The 23,731-nt window shown below is 50.4% G+C and overlaps 1 protein-coding gene across 7 annotated transcripts in view; it reads right to left on the bottom strand.

Moving 5' to 3' along the window:
- Positions 1-23,731, bottom strand: part of LOC143428860 (CD151 antigen) — a 50,485-nt gene that overhangs the window by 2,464 nt on the left and 24,290 nt on the right. For 5 of the 7 annotated variants that reach the window (XM_076904088.1, XM_076904089.1, XM_076904091.1 and 2 more), the window contains 4 exons: positions 17,239-17,431; positions 7,475-7,666; positions 972-1,145; positions 82-243 (listed from right to left, as the gene is read on the bottom strand). In XM_076904088.1, the coding sequence (XP_076760203.1) occupies positions 82-243; positions 972-1,145; positions 7,475-7,666; positions 17,239-17,431 (721 nt within the window). Of the gene's footprint in view, positions 1-81; positions 244-971; positions 1,146-7,474; positions 7,667-17,238; positions 17,432-20,280; positions 20,451-21,128; positions 21,254-23,731 lie in introns of those variants that run through there. The other 2 variants (XM_076904085.1, XM_076904084.1) reach the window with 2 other exon arrangements.

The following is a 23,731-nucleotide window of genomic DNA, read 5'->3' as shown; positions in this document are numbered from 1 at the left end:
ATTGGACGATCGTACGATCCCTCGCTGCTCCAAGAACACGTCCTTGGAACGCTTTGGAACGAGAAGCGAGTCGACCCGTACCGTGTAATGAATGTTCGACGGGTGATTCCTCCTTCCGCAAAGATGCGTCGGCGTCTTGCAACAGCTGTCGGGTACGAGGCTCTTATCCTTGAGGACCTCCTCGTCCTTGTGCCACTCGCTCATCAGCCAGTCCTCGAATTTCAGGGCTCCGCAGCATTTGAACTGAAACATCGATTCTCGCGGATAAACCTGCCGCGAATAAACACCGCGATCTCCGTTAGCTCTGAAACGCCGGAAGCTTGTTTGCGTCGTATCGGCTATAAATCTATTCCGATCTGAATAAATAATGGCGGCACGATCGACGCCACGACGCGGAGCAGTCCCGGACGCGGTCTGTTGACCGAACAGCGTGAATTCGGCGCCTGAACAACGACCACGACGACGAAGAAGAAGAAGAAGCGAACGGATCGATGGAAGGAAACCGCGTCGACGTTAATCGACCCGCGGAGGACGAACCGAGGCTCTGTTCCTCGACGCGATAACGATGATTTGCCGTCGTAAACGCGGCGCGGGTGGCATCGGTGGTTGGGACGTAAAAGAAAAATGGTCAGGCGATATCGCGCGCGCGTAAGGCAGCCCGCAGCCATTTCGTGTACGACGAAACTTAACGACGTCTTCCGTTGCGTTGAACGATAGCAACGGAGGGAGATGGGGAGAGGGGCGAAGGTGAAAAAGGAAGAAGAAAATGAAATAAGAAGGATCGTTCCGTTTAAGACGAAGCAACGTGGACCGATCGCGAGCATCGACGGCAATAAGGAACCCTTTAAACCTGCAATTGTTTCCCGGTAAACAAACAGAGGAAGAGGGGGAAACGTTGCCATTAAAATTCTACTCCCGGAATAGGCGACGCGTCTTCCGCTCGTTTCACCAGCCATCGATTTCTTACTCACCTCTATCTGCATCTGGTCGATCGCGGAAGTTTCCCTGCTCCTCACGGCGTAATTCTCCAGGAAGGTGCGGTTAAGATTCATCTTCAATTCTGGGCCAACTTGTTCCTCGTAGAGCCGGGCCAGGGCGCCGACGCCCGCCTCCAGGACGAACACCAGCATCACCATGAACACGTACTGCGCGCAGAACAGGATTAACGAATCGAAGGAAATGGTAAAACCGCGCTGTTTCGAGCCATCATTTCAACGACCTCGTAAGACGTGATACCACATCGTTCATGCAGAGGCACGAAGCGTTAATTACGTTTAACAGAAAACGTACACAGCTCGTTTTTCGCAGACTTCCTCTATAGACCGTTTATAGACTGCTCGTTGCCGTTTTCGAGACAGTTAGCGAAACGAACGAGGACAATCGACGAGAGCCGGGACGACGTCCAGAAATTCATGTTCGAGAGGTATTCTCATCGTCATTCCGCTGTCTTCGAACGACCAACGCGACTCATCCACCGCTAACGACTCCGCTCGGCTCCGAAAGCGGAACACCAGGCGGTTAACGATCGCGAGGGAACGCGTGTGGATCAGGAGGACGGCTTCCTGATGGCTCGAAACGAGCGAGTTTTCAGCGAGTTCGGTTCCCGGAACGGTCGATTAAATAATAACTGCGCGCGACGGGCAACTCGTCGCCCGAGTCCGGCGATGAAAACACGTTCGACAACCTGTTTCCTTTCCGTCGCGATAAATTATGCCGGGCTTGTACGGTAACCGGCCCGCGTACACGCGATGAGTATATCGTGCTTTCCTAATTTTCAGGCTAACGAGCAGCGGCTCCGCGTAATTCCCCCCCTGCGTAATTATCGCCACTTCATTTCGTCCTCTACCGTGCTACATTGTGAACTTCGCAGGCTTCGAGAGGTCCACCGTTTATTTAATAATAACTCGATTTGACGGTGAATAATTTCAGGTCTTTCATATTAGAAAAGATCAACGTCTATATCTAGACGATATCGAGCAACGGAATAACCAGGAGCCGCTTCGATACGCGTTAGAGCCGCAAAACGCTGCGCGTGGCGTTTTAGAATTTTCATGAATATAAATCTTGGACGCGTCGACGACCTGCGCGCATGAATATTCAAATCGCGCGAAGCTGCCCGCGACCGATCGTTTCGACGAGAAGTTCGTCGACGGATCGTCGAGAGGACGAGGAACGGTTCCCTGGATTCGCGAAGGAACGTTCTATTTTTACCTGCAATCTCGTCTAGCTCGAAAAATTCAGAGAACTCTTCGCGGAGAAGAAATAGGAAACGTTGCGGGTGCAGTTCGAGCCGACGCGATGCGAGACGAGTCCAGTCGAAGCGGACACGCGGCGCACAAGCGGTCCAATTTAAATTCAATGCGCACGCGGCTGATCTGTACATTACACTGGCCACGGCATCCGAGCGAGAACGGGCAATTGACAGTTTAGAATTGGACAGAACCGCTGACAGCGAATAGACGGTCGATCATGAACACTGGCTGCGGTCGCGGCAGTCACAGCCGATATCCGTGGACAATGCAAATAAATCGATTCCCCGTGCGAAGGTACGGCTGCACGTGCTACGGCGTGTGCCTCGATCTCCTATTCGAAATCGACGCCGAACGGGGCCCTCGAGGTTGTCTCGTTAATTAAACGCGTCCAATTATTTTCGCCGCGGCGAGGCTGAGGCAAGCTTTTCCCCGAGAGAAAAGTTAAGAACCGTTTTCCCGCGGCGCGAGTCCAACAGTTGGTCAACTGGATTCACCTTTTACTTTCTCCGTGGAAACACGGCGAGTTTTATCCTTTACCGCTTGTACCGCCGCGGTTGCTCGTTATTGGGATTTACCTACCTCTACCAGGCGGCGGCAAAAATTTTAATTGAGCGCCGTATATGGGCTCGGCTAATGAGACGATTCGCTCGTGCCATCGCGCGTACAGGTGGTGAAAGGGAGCAAAAGGCCTGTGTGGGAAAGGAGAAGGAAAAGGTTGGTCGAAACAACGCGACCGGGGACCTTTCGCGGCGCGTGATCGATCAGCCAAGGCGATTAGGTGGTTTCTGTCCAGCCGCGCACCTACCCGCTGAATTCTCCGTGAAAATCGGCGAAAAACAGCTTTCAACTATGGGAAAAGGAGTTTCCAGGAACGCGCGAGGTTCGTTCCAGCCGATTGAAAGGGGGAGTTCGTCGATTCGAAGTATTCGTGAATTACTGGATGTAATAAGCGGAAGAAAACGAATCCACGCTCGTCTCGACTGGCGACTGCAACCCGGTTGGTTACAGTATCGCCTGAGGCTGAGGAGGAAACGAGCGAGAGACGGGGCGGACGAGTGGGAATCGATTGGGAATCAGAATCAACGATTTGATTTCAGTCGCACGAACGACGCGCGTAATAGATTTTTCTCTTTGGACCGCGATCCTGAAATGCTGGGGAAATAAAATGGAATATGCCGGGGATAATCGCGAAACAAGCACCGGATTCGAGGGAGGCGAACAGTGATATTACTACTCGGCGACAGTTCCGATAACCGACCGACAGAAAAATTCATTACACGTACCGAAACGGGAAGTTGAAACGCCTCGTTTCGAACGAGCCATTCTTTACTCCTTCGCTTCCGCGAATCGATATGGGATACCACTTCTCCTTTTCTTTCGAAACGCAACGACAGTCTTCTAATTGATCACTAATCCCCGATGACGCGTTCTAACGAGAAGATTCGCAACAGCCGTTGCGAGGAGCGAACGGAGACCTGACCCGGACGTGTCCAAGTGTCCTGAGAGGGCTACAAAATAATCCAGACCGCGGCACGAGAAGGTGGATAAGAGCAGGATAGAAATGGCTCGGCCAGCTTGCATCGTGCAATTAGGGAGGCATTAAATCTAAAGTGGTCGAATCCTCGAGAACGAGAGTACTCGTAGAAAGAAACGAAGTCCGAGACGAAATCTGGAGATCGGTAATGTCTTCCTGGCGTCCAAGCTATATAACTGGCAGACCATTCTCAGGAATGGTCTCAGGAACTGAAAGTCAACGGAGACGAATCCTAAAAATATTTCTTCAATCTAAGAAACTACAGTATTTGAGACTCGAAACAACCTGGAACGTTCTAAGCGCCACCAGATTAGACTGCAGCGAGGTCCTTAAATCGTCGATCCTCCAGTTTCAGGCCGTTTTACCACTATCGACGAACAGTGGCCAGCAAAGGCGGGTGTTCGTACGGATCCCAGTAACGAGGCTTCGATCCAGCGAAAGGATATCCATCGCCTTAGTGTTTCTTAACGTTGTTACGGCTCGCAGAAGCGGCCAAGTGTGTTTAACCGAGGCGCATTTATCTCTTTGCGAGGCCTGTTTCGTGTAAGTAAATATAAAAGGCTCCGGATAAGGCAGTCGCGATATATTCCCGGCCGTATACGGCGTAACCATAATCGCGGATATCGTTTCGTGTGCGTTCACAAAGTAAATGGAGCAACCAACGAGCCCTAGATTCGCTATCGAGGGACGTCTCGTTATACCGCGACGTGGACACGTTTTAACAAGGAGATATCGCCGATGATCCTCGGAGGATCTCCTTTTACGTTCCTCGCGCGTACCACGCCGACTTTAACGAGCCTCGACCCGCGTCCTACCCTTCGTCCGCCGAACGTGTCCATTACGTTCCTTTCATTTGGAAATATCAGTTAATTACACGGGGACCGTAGTAAGTTATTGAAAAATTTCATAAAACTTTGATGGAAAGAAGCAGCCAAGCATTTTCCACGGGTCTCCGGTGTCTGATTCGCTACCCCCGCTTGTAGTTTACTCTAGTACGAGAAAATTTTAGCAACCCTCTAACGTCGCATTTATGAAGTTCCCTAAGCTCGGAGAAAACACAGCTTGCGGAGGTCCGCGTACCAGTCTATTTTCTTTGCTTCGAAATGAACTCTTTTATGTTCGTGTACAACCGTGTGTAGTTTGTACGAAGGGTTCTCGTATAATAAACAAGTCGCGTTGACTTTGTACAAATATACCCAAAGAAAATCTGGGAAAAATATTGCTGCACACGGGAGAACGATCGAGTGTAACTCTCGCAATGATCATTCTGTTGACGGGTAACACTACCGGTTGAAAATGGCCGACCACGGTCTCGTTCGGGCATAAATTGATCGTAAGTGGCGCGATCGGCCGATGGATACTTTGGAAGTAATGCGGTCTCGCCCGAAGCGTTCGGATCGGTAGTACGAACGACGAGTTGAACAGGTTTTTGAATCACTTCGAGGCGTTTGGACATGCACTGTCGCGAGAAAAATCGTCATTCCTACCGTAGAAACCTAAATGGAACACGTTTTGCCTCGTTAATACACGCGTCCGCTAATTATTGCTCGACGATCTCGAAAGGTATTCGCGTGTCCATCTTAATCGCGTCGAAGTGGTTTCGTAACGTGACTTACGTGGGTTACATGTGGCTCGCGTTGCACGCGAAAGCATCATCGAGGAGTGAGAACAGGGGGGTGGTATTATAGGAAATTAGACGGGTGGCGATTATACAATGAGCTTCGAAGGTCGTATCGATTGGACGGATTTCTGATGTGGTTGCTAAAGCGGTTGCGGAAATTAACATCCGTCAAGTCACGATTTTCGACGGTCAAATCGCACGGAATACGCACGAAAAGTTAAATTGAGAATGATCCACGAGGCCAGGATTCGGCGGCCCGCAAGGGATGTTGGCGGAATTTAACTATCATTTATGTGGAATTTAACTATCATTTATGTGGAATTAAGTGTAAGCCAGTCCAGTTACAGTGCAGCCTTAATGGAAACGCGAGATACCGGTACGTTGCCGCGCTAATTCTAGTTTAAGTACAATTTATAGTTTAACAGGGCTAGTTTTCAAATAGAGAAGCGAGATACAGATTCGAGAGGCATACTGTCGCGTAAATAGCTACCGGACCGAAAGACTCCATTGCACGGGAAATGCTCGAGGATCAACGGAGGAACCGCAGAGATGTATGATAATAGGAAAATCAAACCCCTGCTCCTCGTTCAGTGGATTCGTATTAAAGTCTATTATGACGTCCAGACGGGAGTAAATAAAGCAACCCTTATACGCCAACTTCTTTCATTCCCTTTTACGCTTCACCCTTCCTCTCGAGGGTAGACCACCCCCATTCCGTTCAGCGAACATTCGCGCAATTTAAAAGCTCGCCTCCTGAAACGACACCGTGCAAACATACTTATTAATACGATGCTACCGTAACGGGAAATTTTAGTCGCAGGGAAATCTGGTATTTTTACCGCTACGTCCCCTCCGTTTGTTCCTCTTTAGCTGACTTGGCTTCCACGCTGAAACCGTCGCTCGATCGCGAGCACCGCGATCAACAAGGGGAGACTATGTCGAGGACTTGAGGCGATAATGTCGAGGGTAATCGACCATATGTTCAAGGTGAAATCGACCTTGCAACAGAGTATTTATTAGGTGCTACTGCGCGAAAGGGGTTTGCTCGCGATGGAACTTATATTTTACGCAAGGTAAAAAGAAAAGTACCGTACAGATATACCTACAGTTCGAGGACGCGGCTTCTATTTTTCAAGGTAGAACGAAACAGCGTGTTGCCAACGACGGGTACAATTAGGAGGAGCAATCGATAGGTTAGGGGTGCGCAAGCAGCTTTTCAGGCACGCGTCTTCGCTACGCCTTTCCTTCATCTTCATCGTGAAAGGGAGCTTAGCGGCGAACAAAGTCTTTTAACCCGGGGCGATGATGTCGGAGGCAGCGAAGCCAGTCAAAGAGAAATTCAAGCCCGCAGTCAAGGAAGAGACGAGCTACGTAGACGAGCATTGAAGCTGCGCCGGGAAACGGAACTTCGTGAAATCTTTTTTAAAACGTCGCGACGAGACGATTGCTTCCAATGGTGTCGCGTTTATTTTAATTACCATTGCCAGCGTTTCTTTTATTCCCGTCGTGTGTTTCCCTCTCGCAGATACTATCGCGGACGGAGGTACAGTTTTCGAGGCGGATCGAAATTTGCGAAAGTTTCACGGACGATCGGCTCTGCTAGCCGGAGAGAGCCATCTGGTACCAAGGCTATAAGCAGCTCCAAAAGCGATAGCTCGAATTACTCGAGTGGCTGGTTTCCCTAACCGTTCCAACCTCCTCTATATCCCCAGCTTTATCTTCGCCTCCTCTGTTGGCTACACGCGTTCGACCCCACCGGGGAATTAATTAATCAGACAATAGCGGCACCCTGATAAATGGCCAGCGCGGAAGCGCATGATCGATAAGAGACACCGTGCTACCATCAACGGTGTTATATGTTCTCGACGAACCGATGAATCTGCCGGAGATGCACGAGGCGCGTATTTCGACTCGATCGACACGCTGCCAGGATCAATGGCCCCGTTCTTGCCAGCGGATTTAAAGCGCATCGAATATCCCTTTTTCAAAATCATTGGGACAGCAAATTGCACGGATCTGTCGGCGGTTTGTCCGATACGCGGTTAAACAATTCTACCGATTACTCACTATTAGAAGGACGCATCTATTCTCAGACGTTACGCCACCGCATCCGAGCCAGCTACCGACCACGGCCAAAACACCTGCGACGATCAACGCGTAAGCCAGCGTCGGGTACGTCATGGTCGTCATCAGGGACACGTAGCTGTGCTTCGAGATCACCGTCCAGATACCAATCCCGCCCACCACCAGTCCAGACAACTGAAACAGAAATAAACTATTAGTCGTTAATTACCAAGCTACGCGCGTTCCAACGTGCAGGGGTTGAAAACCGGGAGAGCTGTATGCGGTCTTCCTCTTACGTTCGCGCGTTCGACAGAGACCCTCGTCGATCCCTTTGTCTATCAAACAAACCGAAAACCGCGTGAACGATTCGCAGTTGACTTTACGGGTAATTGCGTTTCATCCAACGTTGAATCCGCTAAGACTCGCCCCAGCGGAGTTTCATAACGCGACCCGCGATTCTGAAGAGCGTCTACGCGACTCTGAAATCGACGCTAACCCCGCAGGGTGCCATCAAAGCGTCACTCCGCGTAAAAAGCTCGACAACATCGTTCCGTTCCAATTAACCCGTCCGATTCGAAACACGTGCCTCGTTCGTCAGCTCGTACACGCGACGAACGGAATCGACGATGCCCACTGACTCCACCCTCTTCGATACCATCTTGTCGAGTAGTTTATACGTTTAATTGAAACGCACGCAGCTCCATAAAAATTTCCTCTCTTCAAAGAGTTAAACATCGCTCGTGTACCGATACGCGTTCAGACATCTCAGTTATGGGATTAAACGACCCGAAATGGTCCCTCACCGATACGAACCGGAAATGAGCCTGACACGAGCAGCCGCTAGACAGGGGTCGAACATATCCCTTTACGTCGTTTTGCTGCAGCGATTCGTCTATTTTTCATTCTCCCTTTTTTTCGTTTACTTCGAACTCAATTTTTTTCCCATTGACTTGACGCTCTGTAATTGTTGTTCGTTCGATCGACATCGTGGCCGCGTCGCAGATCGCCTTTCCCGTGGGAGCACCGCTGGAAAGCAGTAGAAAATATACGGCAGTGCCAACGTAAATATCGGCGGACGCGCGATATTTACGGTATCGATGAATGTACGACAGATACATACGTGGGAAGCGCTAGCCACGGCGATACAATGGCCAAGTTTTCCAGACACGCGCATTCCACAAACGAAACCCCCTGGCTTATTACCTGCGCTCTGAAAGATGCACCCGTGAGACCGTACCGTCGTACATTACTAGCGCTAACTGTCCCGGAACTTTTCCGTTCGGTCGTATTGCGCTAAAATATCGTCCACGTTCCGCATCGAGTCCCGTTTCAACCGTGATTTAAGCAGCCTTAAACGGCAAACGCGTTCCTTGGAACGATATAAGGGATCATTAACGAGAAGTGGACAATGCGTAAAGAGTGGCGTGATAAATTATAGATTCAGGGGGCGAGGAATTTCAGGGGCCTAAGCAGTGGTCCAACCAGTCGTCCAACAAATTTAAGCTTCTAATCTCATGGTACACGCGTAAGCCTCTGGTCTACCGATTCGAAAGGAATGGCCCTCTCCTATAATCAACCGCGATTCGTTCCATTCGTACTAGCCGTCCACGTGGACAGATATAACAGGAATTATGAAACCCTCTTATCTCGTCGTGCCAAGCCATGAATTTCGTGAAACGATCCTAGGTTGAAAAAGGATTTGCATCTGATCGATACTCCTTTATCTACGCCGTTCGTCCGAGTCGATTCTTTCCGAGCCAACGCAACGGGACCACACCTACGTATTAGACCGTATATCTTCGTGAAAGAATCCGACCAGGAATGCTTCCAGTCCGAGTGGGCATCGTCCCGTGTTTCTCCGCGGTGCATTCGGTTCCCGATGGCCTCTTGGTACCGTATACCGCTCCGAAAATCCCTCTCCCCGCGGGGAAGCCACTCGCGGGGCCAGCGATTTATTATTTTATCATTGTCCAGATGCCGATGGCGACCGCGTATCGCGGCCACGATGCTGTAAATCCCGTCTATCGCTTGAATACCCCTCGCCTCTATGGGCAGATGCATTTTCCATCGGTTCACGTGGGACCCACGAGACCGTGCGTCGACTGCGAAACAAAGGGGATGAACGTGTGTATCAGGCTGCATTATGCGCGGGCTGAAAAACCGTTCCACCGATCGATCTTTAATAACCGAGAGGGTAATCGAACAGGAACCACGGTATACGTGGACTCTTCTTGGCCCCAGCCGTCGCCACGATATCTCGAAAGGGATGGTGAACGTAATTCACGATCAGTACTCGTGAAATGTTTAGAACGTGTCGGTTCGACGTTATTTCCGCGTGCGCGTGCTTCGAACAGCTGGAATATTTACAATCGCAAGTGAAGCTTGTCTCGAACCGGAAACTTTCTCTGCGACTATGACGAGGAGGCCGAGCGGCATCGTATTTTTCCAGCTCGCTGGTCGTTACGCGCGACGAATCGCTCGGACAGAGTTGAACGACACTTCCTGAAGAACCCGGATGATCCATCGCGACCAAGAAGAATCGCGAATTGTGAATCTGCAGGATAGCTTTAGAGATCGTCGAACGTCGAGTATATGTATGGCGATCGAATCCATCTCGAGGAGGACTTGAACGAACGGGACGTCTCCCGTTCGACAGGGTTGAACCGAAAATAAAAGAGGCAGTCGCGGACGTTTTTATCTAGCCGGCTCAATTAGAGGAGCGCTGGATTTCGTCTGATCCCCTGGACCCGTCGCATTCTCTCTTAACTATACGCGACATTCGTCTCGGCCTGTCTGAAAGCCGCGTTTGGACAGGTTTTCTGGAATTCTTCGAGGGACGCCGGCGTCTCGGAGAAACGCCCCCGCGGCGCCCTCCTCTTCGCCCTTCGCCGCTTCAAATCTTCTGTGCGGCGGCTTTCCCGAGACGTGGCTTATCTTCTTCAAAGGTTATGAATTCGGAGAGCAAATAGAGAGAGAGAGAGAGAGAGAGAGAGAGAGAGAGAGAGAGAGAAAGAGAGACGAATGTCTAACGGTGCTCCACGGTCATCCTTTTACCGCGTTTCACGCCCCACCTGACAGCCGATGGGGCAGAAAATTCATTTCCTCCTCGCGATCGTTCGAAGGAGAAGCTGAATGTTATCCGTTAGAATCGGGTACGATTCTGCTCTGATGACGGAGTGCGATTCAGATTTCGTTGCTCCGGTAAATTTCTCAATCCGTCGGATTTCGTTCCAGCTATCCGTCACGCGAGTTAACCAGAACTCAAGTAAAGTAATTAATTCGAAGGAGGCGTTTACCACACTCGAGCAACGTTCGTCCCAAGTCTGGCGATCTTCTCAGCCAGCGGCTGCAAAACATTAAGCGGCTACTTTCATAAATAACGGTGCACAGTCTCTTGAATTTTTGCCAAAATTTATGAGAACGGTAACCAGGTACGAGTTGCATAACTCGCTGGATACGATTACGAGCGTCGAGCAAACTATTCCACAGCGGTAACGATGCTTTCTTTCTTTCTTTTCGAGCACGATTTTCTTTGCATCGTTGCGAAGATCTCAGGCGTTGCTCCTCGATTGGTCCTTATCTTCCGAGACCTCGACACGCGTCTCCTTCCTCTTCCGCCTCGAATCGATCCGAGGATGCGATTGCGTTTTAAACAAATTTTGTTATTCCGAAGACAACTCTGTTACCATGGTAACTACCTCCGCGATCGATACTAGGTACAATTCTGCCTTTATAATTCCCTTGCGTCAAATTTACTGACGGCTGTATCGCATTTTTGTTGCGCTCGCAACCCGGTGGCTCTTCTACCCAGGCCAGTGGATTTTAACTGAAACGGAATATTCGCGGTTATGTAACGCACGAGCTTTTCACGTCGGATCACGTACCGGGACAAAGTATGTCTGGGATGTGTTTAATTTTAAACCCTGCCTGCTGCATCCGCGAGTTACGCGCAAATAAGAATTCGCCGGTTGCACGTTACCCTACGCAGAATAGAACAACGCGTGTTTTCGACGCGGGGACATCTTGGGGATCGTGGGAGCAAGGGGACAATTTTTTAAAATAACCAAACGAGGAAATTTCGAACATCGGGTCCCTCGAATTGGCGCTTAGGCGCTAGTTCGTCGAACGAACGACATTATTTATCTCTGTCATCCCAGTTTCCAGTATGAAATAAGTAAAAAACGGAGCAGAGGCAACCAGACACAGGTTCGATATTCGACGATTTCTGGCGCTCGATCCCGATGCATTCTTCAGTGCAGCTGCAGCTGCCACGAGATATCATCGGTACACCAGCCTGTTTGTTCCACTCCCTTGGCATAATACTTGCGTACATATATATATGTATATACGTATGTATACATACATAATGTAGCGTGCTCGTATGATTTATGACGGTCGTTTTAAGGCCACCAGCACCGCTGCGTAATGCCATTAATGATAAACATTTTCGACGCTGCTGAGCTCGACCACGATGCGCCATGAGTCAACCACGAAACATGGCGATACTCAGAGCGCGTCGACTAATTTAATGAAATCATTTGTGGCGCGAGCTTTATGGCAGTCGGTTGAACCCCCGGGATCGACTTCCGTTCGCCGTGCAATGGCGCGCGCCTCGCATCCTTGGGATCTTGTAATCTCGGAGTTTGCTCGCTCAACGAAATTGTCTTCTTGATGCGATAAGTAACGAGACACGTGTAATATTCCAGTGCAGTGACAAACAACCTCTTTTCCCTATTACTGACGATGATGCGGCTGTTTCTGCGAAGGCCAGAAACACGTAAACGCATCGAGACTCTGGACAAGTTCGAACAGCCTGTCCGTTTTCACGCGATGCTCGAATTCCGATTCAATTTCTCGCACGGTCGATAAGAGAATCGGGGAATGCCGTATCGGAAGCGGTCGCAGAAATTGCGAGGCGGGCGCGACATTCCATCGGGGTTTATCGGCTGCAGGATCCATCGATCGCGAGCCGGTAGCCAAGTGGATCGAGAGGCTGCGAGCGTAAACTCGCGTGTTGCGCGAGTGGATCTCAGACATTAATCGGTCGGAAGCGTGTTAACCGAGAGAGCTGGCATGTGTTCGAGGCGTTCGTAGCCGAAGGTGGGCATCCATTAGCATAAGAGCCGGGAAGATCTCTTCGCGAAGATAGCTGGTCCCTTATTTACAACGTGTCCCGGATAATCATTCTATACTCGCGGGTTTTACTCTCTATGAAGCGATCCAGCAAGGATGCATCGGGATGAACGGACGAGTCGTGAGCAGCTGCTCACCACTGTTCGAGGATGCAGTTACAGCAAGCGAGGCTCGAGTAGACACGACTCGTGGCTACTTTGCGCAATCCACGCGACGTCCAAGGATCATCCGGCGATGAAGCTATCGAATAACCTCTCGGAGGACGACAAAGACCCCTTGTCGAAGCTGTTCCCTGCTCTTCACCGCTGGGAATGAGATTCCATCGTGCCATCGCGGCACGTACCGACTCCTCGTGTAAAGATTGTTGTTTCGCGATTGCGAGACCGGCTACCAGCGCGTTTCTGGAATACAACCAAGATCTTCAAACTAGAAGGCGGCACGTAAATCCTGCCCCGGAGGGCCGTTGTATCCCCGAGCGAAATTAGAATAATTACGTATAACATCGCGTCTCGACGGCGACCCTCGTACTTTCTCCGCTCCTCGAAAGCTCGCGAAGGGACCGTGGCTTGTTTCCAACCTCCTCATCTCATTCCTCCGCCGAGCTACGAAAGATTTCGCGCGAGTATCCAGCTTCTGCCGGGAAACAGGAGACGCGAGGAAAAATTCCCAGCGGACAGAGGGGAACAGTGTTTAACAGGCGACGCGTGAGCCCGCGCGGAACCACCTGGCTGGTGCAAATTAGCGAGATCTCCGCGCGCCAGGAATTTTGCACGCGTGCATCCATTAAGGGGATTCAAGAAGCGTATTGAATCGAAATACAAGCCTCGAGTACGCGGCTGTGACGCGGCGGTAAATTTCGAGCGCGCGAAAGTTTATCGTGAAAATCTGATTGAAGCCAGGGGCGGCGTGCACAGCCGTTCTCGAGGATAATTAAACGGCGCGCGGTGGCGCGCGGGTTGATTCGAGGCACGATCGGCGCGCCGCGTGAAAAGGGTTCCATCGCGGAACACAGAGGAGCGTATTGTGCGAGCGTGCGGTCACTAGGCTCGCGATCGGCGAACGCGTCAAGTGCGATCTGTCGCCGGACGATGCACCGGTATGCGCGCGCCTACGCGCGTTCCTGCGCCTGGTTCGCGTGCACGCGATCTGCCTGCACGGAAATGCAAGTGTACACCCGGGAATGCTAGGTGTCCCATGGTAGGTGCACGTCCAGAGCGGACGACCATTACCTTCGGACTCGTTCTCGCCGGAGAAATAAGCCGGATGACGGTCGTTTCGTTCGTTTAGAGTAACTCGCGCTGATCTTCCGCGCGACGATGCAATCGCGGACGGCCGTCTCCTTTTTCTATGCAAATCAAACGAGGAAAGATACGGAAACGTGAATGACTGCATTTAAATATCTCTTTGTGGAACGAATTCCAATCGAGATCCCTGGGAAATCCTAATCGTACGTACCTTCCAACTGGATGGACGATCGTAAATGACTAATTGGCGGGGAGTTCGTAAATTCGTTGGAACTATTTAGAGGATTAACGATGGTAACATGTGTCGAATGCAGTATGGTCTGCTCTGCTGTCTCAGCGGCATTAAACGAGCGATATTTAACCGGGGACCACGACGGTGTGGTCTTAAAATGGGTCGCGTGGAACGCGGGAATTATAACTATAGTCAGCGGCTGTAATGCGATTGGGCCACGCGGCGAGATAATCGTATTTTATTAAGAGAACCTCGAGGTTCAAGGAAGTGCCTTGATATTCGTTATTAGCGATCGTTAGAATTAATCCGGCTTTAAAGGACTGCTAAGAGGATTTGAGCGTAGGCAATTTTCATCGACGGGGAATCCATTACCCGCGTCGCGCGATTCTTTCAGCGACGAACAAACTTGTCGACAAAGAGGAGCGAGGGAAAAATTGCGTTCAGTTTACCGTCCTCAGTGTCCCGATGAAAACGTTTGCGCAGCTTTGCAACCAACGCGCGCAGGTGGTTCGTTGTTTATTGTTTGCTTGTACGAATTAATTTGTATCGGGCTGAAAATGGTGTTGGTTCAAACAATTCTCTCTCCTCTATTTTTTTTCCCCTTTTTTTTTCCACCCGACACGGGTAACGCGGTGAAAAGTTTGCCGTGCACCGAGTGCACCCTTGATGAATAAACTTTTCGCGGTGCTTTTTCGCGGTGTACACGCGCCGGTGCACGCGTCACGCCGGAACAATGGGAAACAAAGTAGCGAACCTCTTTTATCTTGTATCCTCTTCTGCCGTTGGGATACAATTCGTGCATTATTACGCGCGTTATTACGTAGAACAGAGGAAAGACATTCAAGCGGGGAGGTTTGAAAAGCCACGGCGAAAATCATGCGAGCTCTTCAATAGCCGAGCTTGAATACGTCGGTCTATTATTAATCGGTAATTAGTAGCTCGCTAGTCGATCCCTGCTAACTGTATAATTAAGCCATCCTTCGCGAGGCCAGCAATTTCTCATGCCGGAAAGTTCCACAATGGTACGCGAGTCGTTCAAATTGCAGTAATCGTACCCCATGGTACCGTGCATGCAAGAAAGCTTGATTACCGAGCCAGTCGATTGGAAGTCGCATACGAATCGCGACAAAGTAGCTATCGGTTCCTTTCACGTCGAGCTAACCATCTTAGCAACGTCTGCAGTTGGGCATGAATCTTTATATATGATTTAAGTGTTCTTCAGTGGCCATCAGACGAATCGTGCGCTTGCTCCGGACGAGTAATTATATCATCGACGGGACGATTAATTATAAGGTTATCACCCGATACAGGGGATAAAGGTGTCGGTGAAAACAGTCGCTCTTTGCTGCCCCTTTAATCACCGGTTGTTAATAAATCACAGCCGTGTAATAACCAGCTTTATCCTATCTCCTAATTGCCGAGTTCTCGCCACCCGTAACTCTCCTTTTTGTAAGCTTAACCAGCCATTCTACGCTCGTTGATCTAACGAGCAGGTAAAGCCGTTCGGGTGCAACCGCCACCCCCCCAGTAGAACTTCGATTCGACTTTCGACCGCGCATAGTTTTCCAACTGGCGGCGTCCAACTTCCCTCTAACGAGGAATTCGACGCAGATATCCGTTAACGATCGGGAAATCAACGGTCACCGCTCACCCTGTGTGCAAGCTCATTCTCTATTCGCTTAGCGTCGCGCGAACACACCTAACTGCGTCAACTATGCGCCAAGGAGGGTTACGAATTTCTGCCAACACGGTACGCTGTCGAGCCAAGGAATCTATTGGCTACGTGTCTGACCGATGGCGATCAGCTCGATGTCACGACTGAGACGATTTCCAAGCGATAGCGTCGTATTCGAGCTGGATGTCGCGGAGTGGTGTCGTTTCGAGCTCGAAGAAAAATGCTCGGCTGCGAAATATTTTCGAACGGAATCGGCTCCGACATCGGGATCGTCGGCACGATCGAGCGACTTCGGCCAGGCGAAGTGACTGCACTCGCAATCAATGCCAGTAAACGCACGCGTTCAGCGACCGGCATTGTGACGCGGCCATTGTTCCCAGCAGGTTACCGTTGCATTAACCCTGCATTATCGAGTTTAAACTCAGCCATTCAGCTCGGCCGGCTTATGTCGACTGTTCCGGCCAACGATCATCGCGGTGATTTTGCAATCTTGTCGAGCGTCCCGATAGACTCGATCACGGGGCGATGCCCGGACGAAACGGTATTCGATTAGATCCGGCTGAGGTGCGAAAGCGCGTCGAAGCTCTGTGCGAAGACATTCGAACGGAACGACTCTCGATGTTCCTCCGCTTCTCGCGTTTTTCTTCTCTTTCTCGCGCGAAACTGCGAGAGATTTCGCGGGACGCTCGGCCCTTCGCTTAAATGGATATTGCTTCGACAATGTTACAGGCTGAACGCCTGTACACGCGGTAGCTTGGCAAGATTTCGAGAACAAGGTATACATATAATGGACAAAATGATGAAAAATGAGCGTTCGCTGGAAGACAGCGACAATAACAGGGTGTACGGCTCGAGCGAGTTTCTCGCTTGTTTTTAATCTCGCGATCGTTCACGCTGGGACCCACTCCTCCGTAAGGCGTCGACATTTTATGCATTAAACTTGCCACGCACACGGGCAGAGAGAGAGCTTCCAATCGATTCGTGATCCTTCTGCTTCTTTTGCAATTCCTCTCCTCCTTTTACGGTTGTTGCCTTACGACGCGACCTTCATTTGCATCCTCTCAGATGGATGCTCGTCAGATTGTACACGATACTCGTGTGCCCAGAAAATGGGATGCAGACGAGTGGGAAGAGTGCTCTGTTAATTTCAGCGAGCATACATTTCCTTTAAAAAGTAACACACTTCGTCTGTGCGTTCTCGTCTTCCTCGGTGGAGAACGGAGAGCACTCCTGTGGCGATTTGTGTCCGAGAAACCACTCACGGTTGGTTTCGTTCGCGTCCACCGATAGAACGCAAGGTGGTTGCAATAACAATTAAAAGGGAGCGTCTACCAGGGGCGAAACGACCCTATTACAGAGAACGTGGCCAATCGTAAACGCGAAAACGTAAATGGTTTACCACCGTCGCTGACAATGCACTGTACCCCTCGTGTTCCGCTCGATAGAACGCGGTGGCGAGTACGTGACCGCGCGCGGTACTTACAAATAACACCACGTTGTAGATGTGCAGAACGTATTTGAGGAAGTTGACGGAGCAGCAGCCGTCGTCTCTGGTCCTCAGTCTGGTGGAGGTGCCTGGTAGCCTCTCAGCGCTTTTAGCCATGATTGGTTGATTCGTTTCTTCGTCGTGTGTCTCCGTCGTGCTCGTGGTCGTCGTCGTCACCCCGTCACTGACTCTGAAAGCACGCGAGATTCGATTAGATTCGAGATTTTTACAGTCGTTTCGGGGGCGTGAAAGACGAGGGGTGGACGAGATCGACCGAGCGCGACTCGATCTTGCCCGCCACGATGAAAGTGCATTTCTGCCGTCGTTATCTGGAACGATTTCTCGTTGCTTGGAATACGTCTGCCAGAGGTGTGTCTGGTGAACAACGTTGCAACATTTACGGATGGAACATCCGTGTAAAAATGACGCGAAGAAATGGCTTTCCACGGTTAGAAACTTCTTCCGATAACCTTGATTGTAAGTGAATTTATGTTCCGACGTTCTTTTCGGACCCTGGCTACAAGCCAATAGACATCACGCGTCTCAGCATTTCCGGTGAAATGGTCGCATTTGGGAATCCGATAGATTCCGCCCCTTGTAATTGGCCGGAAGGTTGCCGAAGATATCTGGTTTGCTTTCTCAAGAATCTTGGAATCGCTATACGCAGAGGAGTCTACTGAATACGAAGGACAATCGCCAAACAGGAAGAGCAAGTAACGCTTAAGCCAAAACAAGCGTAACGGAAGAGGAAGTACGTACAAGTAAGACGTGTACACCAGTGAAACGCAGTCATCAAATCGAATCAAATCAAAGGGTAGCGTGGCACGAACCGGCAAAGGATCAACGATCAAGGAACCGGAAGTAAACCTTTGACGGGGCAAAGCAAAAGCGACGCAAGTTGGCACGAACCCATCTCCGGCATCGTTTCGTTCCACCAAGGAATTCCGTGTCCGATCGAGCGCGCCTCTCCCTTCGCTCCCATCCCTTTTGTGCTCCGTTAACCCTTTTCCCTAGCTCTGGTCGCGTGCACGAAATCGACTGCCGCTATCTTCGTGACGACTCGACCCGTATCCAGCCTGGAAGAAATTTCTTTCGCGCCCCTCCGATTATCCTGGCTATCGCGATGGAAACGATAGCGAAACTTGTCTGATCACTTTGGCGAATTGACGAGAAATCGATTGTCCCGATTCGAAGTTAGCGAACCGTGCGCGTGGTTCAATCGCATTAATTAGAAACCGCGGCATTCTGTCGCGTTTATTTACTCGCGCTAATTGTGTTTCCGCAATTAGAGCGTATCCGATCGAGAAACAATCGGCGCTGCCGCCGACGAAGACGCAATTCACCGGGGCCATTCTTCGCGGGGATTTTGGTGAACCACCGGGGCTGAATTCAACGGGAGGATAAATGGCGGGCTAATGAGAACAAACGGAGGGAGACGAGGAGGATGGAGGTTGGCCAAGGTGATTGCAGCGATGCTCGAGAAACCTGAGCAGGGGAAGATGAAAGAAGAGAAACCGCGAAATTAAATGGGTGTGACCCGTCTCGCTCGTGTGGGCGAAGTAGTTTCGACCGCGAGCGGGGCATAAAGGAAAGTTCCCGCCTGGATGCGAATACGACTTTTTCTTTCCTCCCTCCTTAATTTTCTCCTTTTTCTCTTGCAACGAGGCTGGTACGGGGCGTTTAACGAAACGTGCGCTGGATAACTTTCCGCGACTATTGGTCCGCGCGTAGCTATATCGGCTATTTTGTTCGCGCATCGGCTGAATACCTCCCAGCGTCGTTTATTTTTCGCTCCCCCGTTTTTCGTTTTTGTTCCGCGGTCCGCAATCAATTTCAACGGGAATTTTTCAATTCGTCGAAAAGCCAGCGTGTTTTATTTTACGAGGGAGTTACGGTCGGTAGCGGTGTTTCAACGGGCATGTTATTCATTTCCAGTCGAGAGAACAGTGTAGTAATCCGTTGAAATATGCTGGAAATTCTGCGATGATACTTTTCGCGCCGTTACATCGGTGTTATGGAGTGTAAGAAGGCAGACAAGCCAGCAAAGTTTGCACCCCTCCCGAACTATCGTTCATTACGCTAACCTGTCCCGAAGAACAAAGCCGAGGAGACAAGGGCGTGGATCGCGGAACAACGTGGTAAACAACGCGGTTTTCCGGCATGAAAAACTCGAATAGATCACGAGAGAAAGGGCGAGGAAAACTTACTGCTTCCGCTCAACGCCGGACGACGGGATACTTTGTTTTAATAGATCGCTTCTGAGAATATTTAAGTGTCCTGTTAGGAGATAAGGGGCGAGATTCCCGCGCGGTGGCACCAACATATTCGATCTATTAAAACCGTAGAAAGGAGCCTCTCCGCTCGGATGGCGGAGATGGTACCTACGGAGCTACGGAGGCGGTGGAGAACGACCGGGAAGTGGCGATGATTTCGACAGAACCGTACAAATGGCTTCCCTAACGAAGCTACAAATGTATGCATCTCTCACGATAATGGACGAGAAAATAATCAACGGCGGTGACAAGGAAATATTCGTTTGCCACGCGCCTCACGCCCGATACGGTCCTCGCGATGGCCCACGTGCGATGGCTTCAGACACCCACGCTGAAAGTCACGGCCCACGTCCGCGATGACGCACCGATATGCATCTTGAATTTGTTTTTACAGCCGATCCAGAGGAAATAAACCCAGGCGTATCGATGGGGCGGTGATCGCCCGCTGAGAGAGATCCTACGAGATGCATCCAGAGAACGTAACTGTTTAGACGAGCGAAAAAGCATTCCTCCGGTTAAATTCACTATTATCCAGATAGACGTTCGAGATGTTGCACACCGAACAATTTCACTATGTCTTCTCGCGTCATACAGCCAGCAACATTGCAACTGCCTCGCGCTAGAGCCACGGTGGGTTGATTTTCCTCTAATCGTTTTTCCCCGCCGTCCACAAAAAAAAAAAAAAACACCCCTCGCGTTGCGTGGAACGCGACGCGTGTCACGGGACGCGAGCGATTTGTGAAATTTCAGTCGATCAGCGATTTACCCGGAGAACGTGTAGGCGGACAAGAAAAACGGTCGATCGTGTCGTTCGAATTCCATTTTCGTTTCCAGTAAACCACGCCGCGGGGCTCGTGTTAATTGGCAAACTGACACCGGCACGTAAGCCCGCCTATCGAAAACCACGTCTCATAATATATCAGCAACAACATCGGGGCTGCCGTTCGATCCCTTCCCATCAATTCGCCGCAGTGCCGTGTTCCCAGCATAGACATATCCTCATTTATCCCAATGTCCTACACGTCGCCAGCCAATTTGCTAATCGAGCCAATCATCCAATCGCATTAACCTTGCCGGCCATTCAGAGGCCCCGGTCTCCTTTTTATTGGCCGGTTCCTGGCGACGTGTTACACATTTGCAACCACACCACGGCCACCGAGGTGTTTGATGCCCCGACACTGGGACACGTTGTTTACCTTTATCGATCGATCTACAAGCGCCGTTAATGCCACGAAACACGATGCGCCAACCCCCTTGACTTTATACAGCGGGCATTTCGAATGAGCCCTCGGGAGCCACGGAGTTAAATGGCTCCGCTGTAATGGCGAGAAAATGGTGTAGTCGCAGATCATACGGTGCGGAGTCACGTATCGACCGGAGCGTAAAGCGCCTGGGTTCCTTGGGCGCTCGATTTAAGTTGGAACCGTAATCTGGACGCTCGTGCCTCGCGTTAAACCGTGTACATCACCCCATAAAGTTTCGTCGATAATGATGGAGATACAGGCAGGTTGGCGATCGTTAACTTCGAGCAATCGTCGAAAAATCCCATCGAATAAGAGGAGTAAAGATAGCCGAAGATTAAGGAAGAGTGCACCTCGAAGCAAGGTATTTTACCCTTTATCCGGGGTTGATCCATCGTGAATCATTCGTCGACAGTGAAAGATCCCTTCGCGACGGGATATCCTCGTTCGATGTAACCGTTATCCTAGTCTCGCTGTCTTCGATCGTTAACCAGATAATCCAGGATGTTGCGTGGACGATATACTTTCTCGTGCACCCTTGTTCGTTTTGCGTTTCACTCTTGATCGCGCGCGCGCGCGAGTCACCGTCGTCTAACTTCGATCACGCATTTCAATTACGCGATCCGTCATATCGAGATCCCACGTAACGCAATATCGTTTACATCGATCGGCTGGTTTCGCGCGAGGAACGGTAGATCTAGAACGGTATCGATTTTACTGGCGTGCTCTCGATTTACCATCGGTCGACCACAGGTCGGACACGGCGCGCACCAGCTGTGGAGGCAGGCGCGTTGGGACGCGTGGAAAAGTGCGACGCGGGAACCAGCCGACGAACGAGTACTGCCACGGCCCACGCCATCCGCCTCTGCGTGCAATTGCACCGCGGCGCACCGTGGAAAATTGGATAATGCGGCTGCAGGCCAGGAACAAGCGGGAACCCGCACCGCGCTATCGCGAAGCCTGGCAATCTCCTTCGGACCTGGAGCTCGTTTCGAATTTTCCTACCCTTCCGGGGAACGATAGCCGCGCAGCGTCCGACACAGTTCACTGGTTCGGTTTCCTGTTTGCGATGCAACTGCTGCTTTCCAGAAACGGTTCAACCTCGACCAGGGGAAGGTAGATCGAGTAGGTTTTGCTTAATCCCGTTCTGCTCGATGATGCCAGTTACACGTATAGGAACATTCTAGCGGAGGACTCTATTACGCTCTTCGAGTAATTTTCTAAACGAAACGTTTGTTCTTCAGTCCCACAAACTGATTCTGAATTGCACGCCATTTATCGTGTACCGTACAGAGAGGCGCGTGTTGCGTTCTTTACGACAACATAGTACCTTTTTTAAGCGGCGTTAGGAACTGGCGTTTAGCATCGCTTCCTGTAACGTTAAGCAAGAGGCGGTCGACGCAACGGGGGGACGCGTAATTAACGTTTATAAACCGACGTGCCCCGGAATGAAGAGGCCCAGCCGAATACTAAACGGTGGGTACGTTGGTACACGGAAGTTACGACCCGTTATTTATCGCGTTATTACGCTGAATATCGTCCGCCGGCTGCAAAATAACACGGGAGCATTTAAGGGATCGTAAAGGACACTCGTTTCGTCTTTACGTCACTTTTCTCCTCGAAATACAAGGATTATACGCGGAGGAGTTGTTGCGCGCACACGTTGCCCGATCGTAAAACTCCATCGCCTTCAACCCTTCCGGTATAAACTGACCGTAGACTCGAGCCGAGGGTTTTTCATTCGCCCGCTGCCTTTGATTACGTTCACCACATCCTTTCGCGTAATCAGGTCGGGATCAAATAAATTTCGTTCGCCATGTCGATGCAATATGATAGAAAAGTTCAGGAAAAACAGTAATTTGTGTGGAATATCAAAGCTCCGGTTAATATCGGGGAAGAATATTGAAAATGTTCCCTCTACTACGTCCGATGGCACAAGGTAACTAACGACGATATTTTTCCAAGCACCGTAGAATACTCGTTCCTTTGGAAATTCCGCCGTCCGTACCGCAAAGTAAACCAAATAGAAACGACATAATGATCCTGATAGAAGGTACGTCTATAAAGCTCGCGGGCCATCTGCTCGATGAGACGCGTAACCGGTATTCCTCCTACCTCTCTTATCGTGTTGTAAAATTATACATCCATCAGACGAACTGATTTTACGTTCCAAGCCATAAAAGGTCGGGACACTTTGCCTTTGGGAAACCAATAAATTTCCGTCGTGCACGATCGTGAAAAAAAAATCCCCCCTCTCTTTCCCTCTCTCTCTCTTCATACGAGGCTAATTTTCCATAGGGAAGGGAAAGCATTTCTACAGATAAAACTGGGTTTACGAGCTCTTTTTTCGGTTCACGAGTAACGGGACTATCGCCGGTCGTTCTGAGCGTAGTTTCGCAAACGAGACGTGGATTCAACGAGCAGAAACCTCTCGACGGGTTAATACGTTCTCGAATCCACGTGAACCGTCGCGTTAAATTACCCGAAATTTTTGCAGCCATCGAGCCGCGCACAATCGGCGAACAAATCCGCGAGCGTCAGCCGAACTTGTCGCGATTCTATCGGTGAAAACGAATATCGTTGACAGTACGCAATGTGGACAGCGGGTGTTTCAACTGGCAGAGCGTGTGCCTCCAGTTGACGATCGCTAATCCGTTCGAGACGAATTCCCAAGAAAACTTGGTATTCAAATGTCCTGCCTTAAATCATCTCCCGAGAGTTCAGCCTCTTTGTCGAAGCATTTATCACAATTAAGCGAACGTCGTACTTTCGAGAGCGAGTGTATATAGACTTTGCGTGGGTGGAGAAGAGAAATAACGATGGTACAGGAAAGGTTTGCCTCCGGCGATCAGCCGGGAGCGATGTCTTGATTTCAGAAGAACCGGATCGAGCAAGAGTTAAGCGACCTTTTCTTCCACTCTGCACGTATTTAGCGACAGATGTATCGATCGACGCGCCACGGTATTAATCCACCAG

This window comes from Xylocopa sonorina, chromosome 11 (assembly GCF_050948175.1).
Source record: "Xylocopa sonorina isolate GNS202 chromosome 11, iyXylSono1_principal, whole genome shotgun sequence".
Taxonomy (NCBI): Eukaryota; Metazoa; Arthropoda; class Insecta; order Hymenoptera; family Apidae; genus Xylocopa; species Xylocopa sonorina.
Note: the sequence above shows the minus strand (reverse complement) of the source record. Positions and strands in the feature narration are given on the sequence as shown.